This window comes from Capsicum annuum, chromosome 12 (assembly GCF_002878395.1).
Source record: "Capsicum annuum cultivar UCD-10X-F1 chromosome 12, UCD10Xv1.1, whole genome shotgun sequence".
Classification (NCBI taxonomy): domain Eukaryota; kingdom Viridiplantae; phylum Streptophyta; class Magnoliopsida; order Solanales; family Solanaceae; genus Capsicum; species Capsicum annuum.
In genome coordinates this window covers 15,146,381-15,148,430 of record NC_061122.1, presented here as the reverse complement: position 1 = coordinate 15,148,430, position 2,050 = coordinate 15,146,381, and the positions used below count along the sequence as shown (strand labels likewise).

Sequence of the window (2,050 nt, the reverse complement as noted above, 5' to 3'; positions counted from 1 at the left end):
TTAGAACATCATTAATATCTATAATCACTTATTTTGAAACAAAAAAAGTAATTCTAACAGAAAAATTGTTTATATAGTAATTACAGCTAACCATAACAAGTGTAGTCAATCAAATTCCCTCCATTTTTTCCTCCTCACTCATATAAATAGGGACCTCAATAATAAAAAAATAAACCATCCATTTCATTTTCTTTGTCCTAAAACTTTCACTTTCTCCCTTCTCTCTCTTCCCCAAACAACCATGGCTAAAGACCTCCAATTCCCAAAAGATTCCTTGGAAAACCAATCACCAAACGTGATCAATTCTCCTCAAAATGAATGCAAAACCCCAAAATCACCCTCATTTTGTATCCCAAAAAACCTCAAATGTCCAGGTGCACCTAAGAAACCTAAAAGGGTAGTTTCGTCATCTTGCAAGAGAAGGCTGCGATTCGTCGAGATCATTGCTGAAGAAGAAGTTGAATCCTTTTTCAGAATCATTGAAGCTGTTGTTGACGATGAATGTAACAGGAAAATCAAGAGGTCAAGGTGTATGTAAATTCATAAGGAAAAAAAAAAATTGTTTTTCAAGAATCATCTGGTATCTGAAAACTCATAGTCATCGCGTCTCTATTAGAAGTCCTCGGAGTTAATCAAGAAGCGAAGAAATCTCGTTCATCCCAGTCGTATTAGTTAAGCTAGCTAGTTATTATCAAAAAGGGTATAGGTATCCAGTGGTACTTTTTATTTTTAGCATGTCAAATATATGTTGTTAGTTTTTATGAGTTCAGACTATTGGATCTGAATTCTAGAATATTATGGGTGTATATCAATGAAGCATCCTGTATGTCTTTTTTATTTTAAGGGGGGGTATACTAGATTATCTGTTCTACCATTTTCATCTTAAATGAAATTTAATCAAACAGATAATTTTATTTTATTTGTTCGTTTTTTTACTTTCGTTATTTCTTTCTTCTATATTGTTTTGAGTTGTTTTACTTTTGTATAAAGCGTTTATTAAAATAATCTTTCAACCTTCAAGGGAGAGAAAAATTGACGGCGTATACTTGATCATCTGTTCAACCATTTCATCTTCAATGAATCATTAAATGAAACAGTCTTTCATTCATTTATCTGCTTTTTTGCTTTCGTTATTTCTTTTTTTTTAATTGTGTTTTACTTTGGGTTGATCGTTTTAAGACAGTCTTTTCACTTTCAAGATAGAGAAAAGTTTGTATATACTTTTTTTTGTCTTCGCACATCTCATTTTATCAAATTACGATAGAGAAAAGTTTGTGTATATTTTTTTCTATCTACGCACATCTCATTTTGTGAAGTTACATTGGATATATTTTTGTATCGTCTTAAAAAAGTTTTCTGTCTTTTCTCCTTATTTTTTTTCATTTGGTTATCGACTTTCCATAGAGGTGAACTTAATATATAAAATTAACACTTTTAGAATGAATATGATTTTATTAGATTCATGATATATGAGTTAAATAATTCAATTAAATTTATAAAATTTAATCTAAATCCGCCTTTAATTCTATAAGAAAAAGACGAGAGGATCATAAAAATGGTGGTTTGTTGGGAGGTTGGAGTTGGGAGAAAGTTAGATGTGCTTTTGTTGGAAGGAAGTAAGCTTATTAACTTTTTTTTTTTTTTTTTAAATTTGATTTAAGTTATATGTACTAATAAATGATGATGATGATGTATGCGTGTATATATGTATATATATTATTGATAAATTTTTATCGTAAATGTATGTAAATTCTTAGTTATGTACGTGGTTTGACAAATTTCAGTAAATTTAGTTGAGATATGCATCCGAATACTTGTTTTTAATAATTCTAAATTGATTTATCATTTATTGATTATGATTAAAAAAAGGTATTGTATTTGTGTTAAGATGTTCACTTATGTAGAAACTAATTCATATAACACTTTTTTTTTAGCTCTCTATATACTTTATACAATTAGAACCTAATAAATGGCTTTTAAAAAAATAAATAAATCATAAACTCAAGATGTTTTAATTTGATTGCGCATAAGAAATCTAACTTGTAATAAT

General features: G+C 28.4%; 1 protein-coding gene across 1 annotated transcript; it reads left to right on the top strand.

The window, feature by feature from the left end:
* Window positions 1–241: 241 nt before the first annotated feature.
* Window positions 242–538, top strand: LOC124889553 (cyclin-dependent protein kinase inhibitor SMR13-like). The gene has a single exon (XM_047401502.1). The coding sequence runs from the start codon at window positions 242–244 to the stop codon at window positions 536–538; it is 297 nt and encodes a 98-aa protein (XP_047257458.1).
* The last annotated feature ends 1,512 nt before the right edge of the window (window positions 539–2,050 follow it).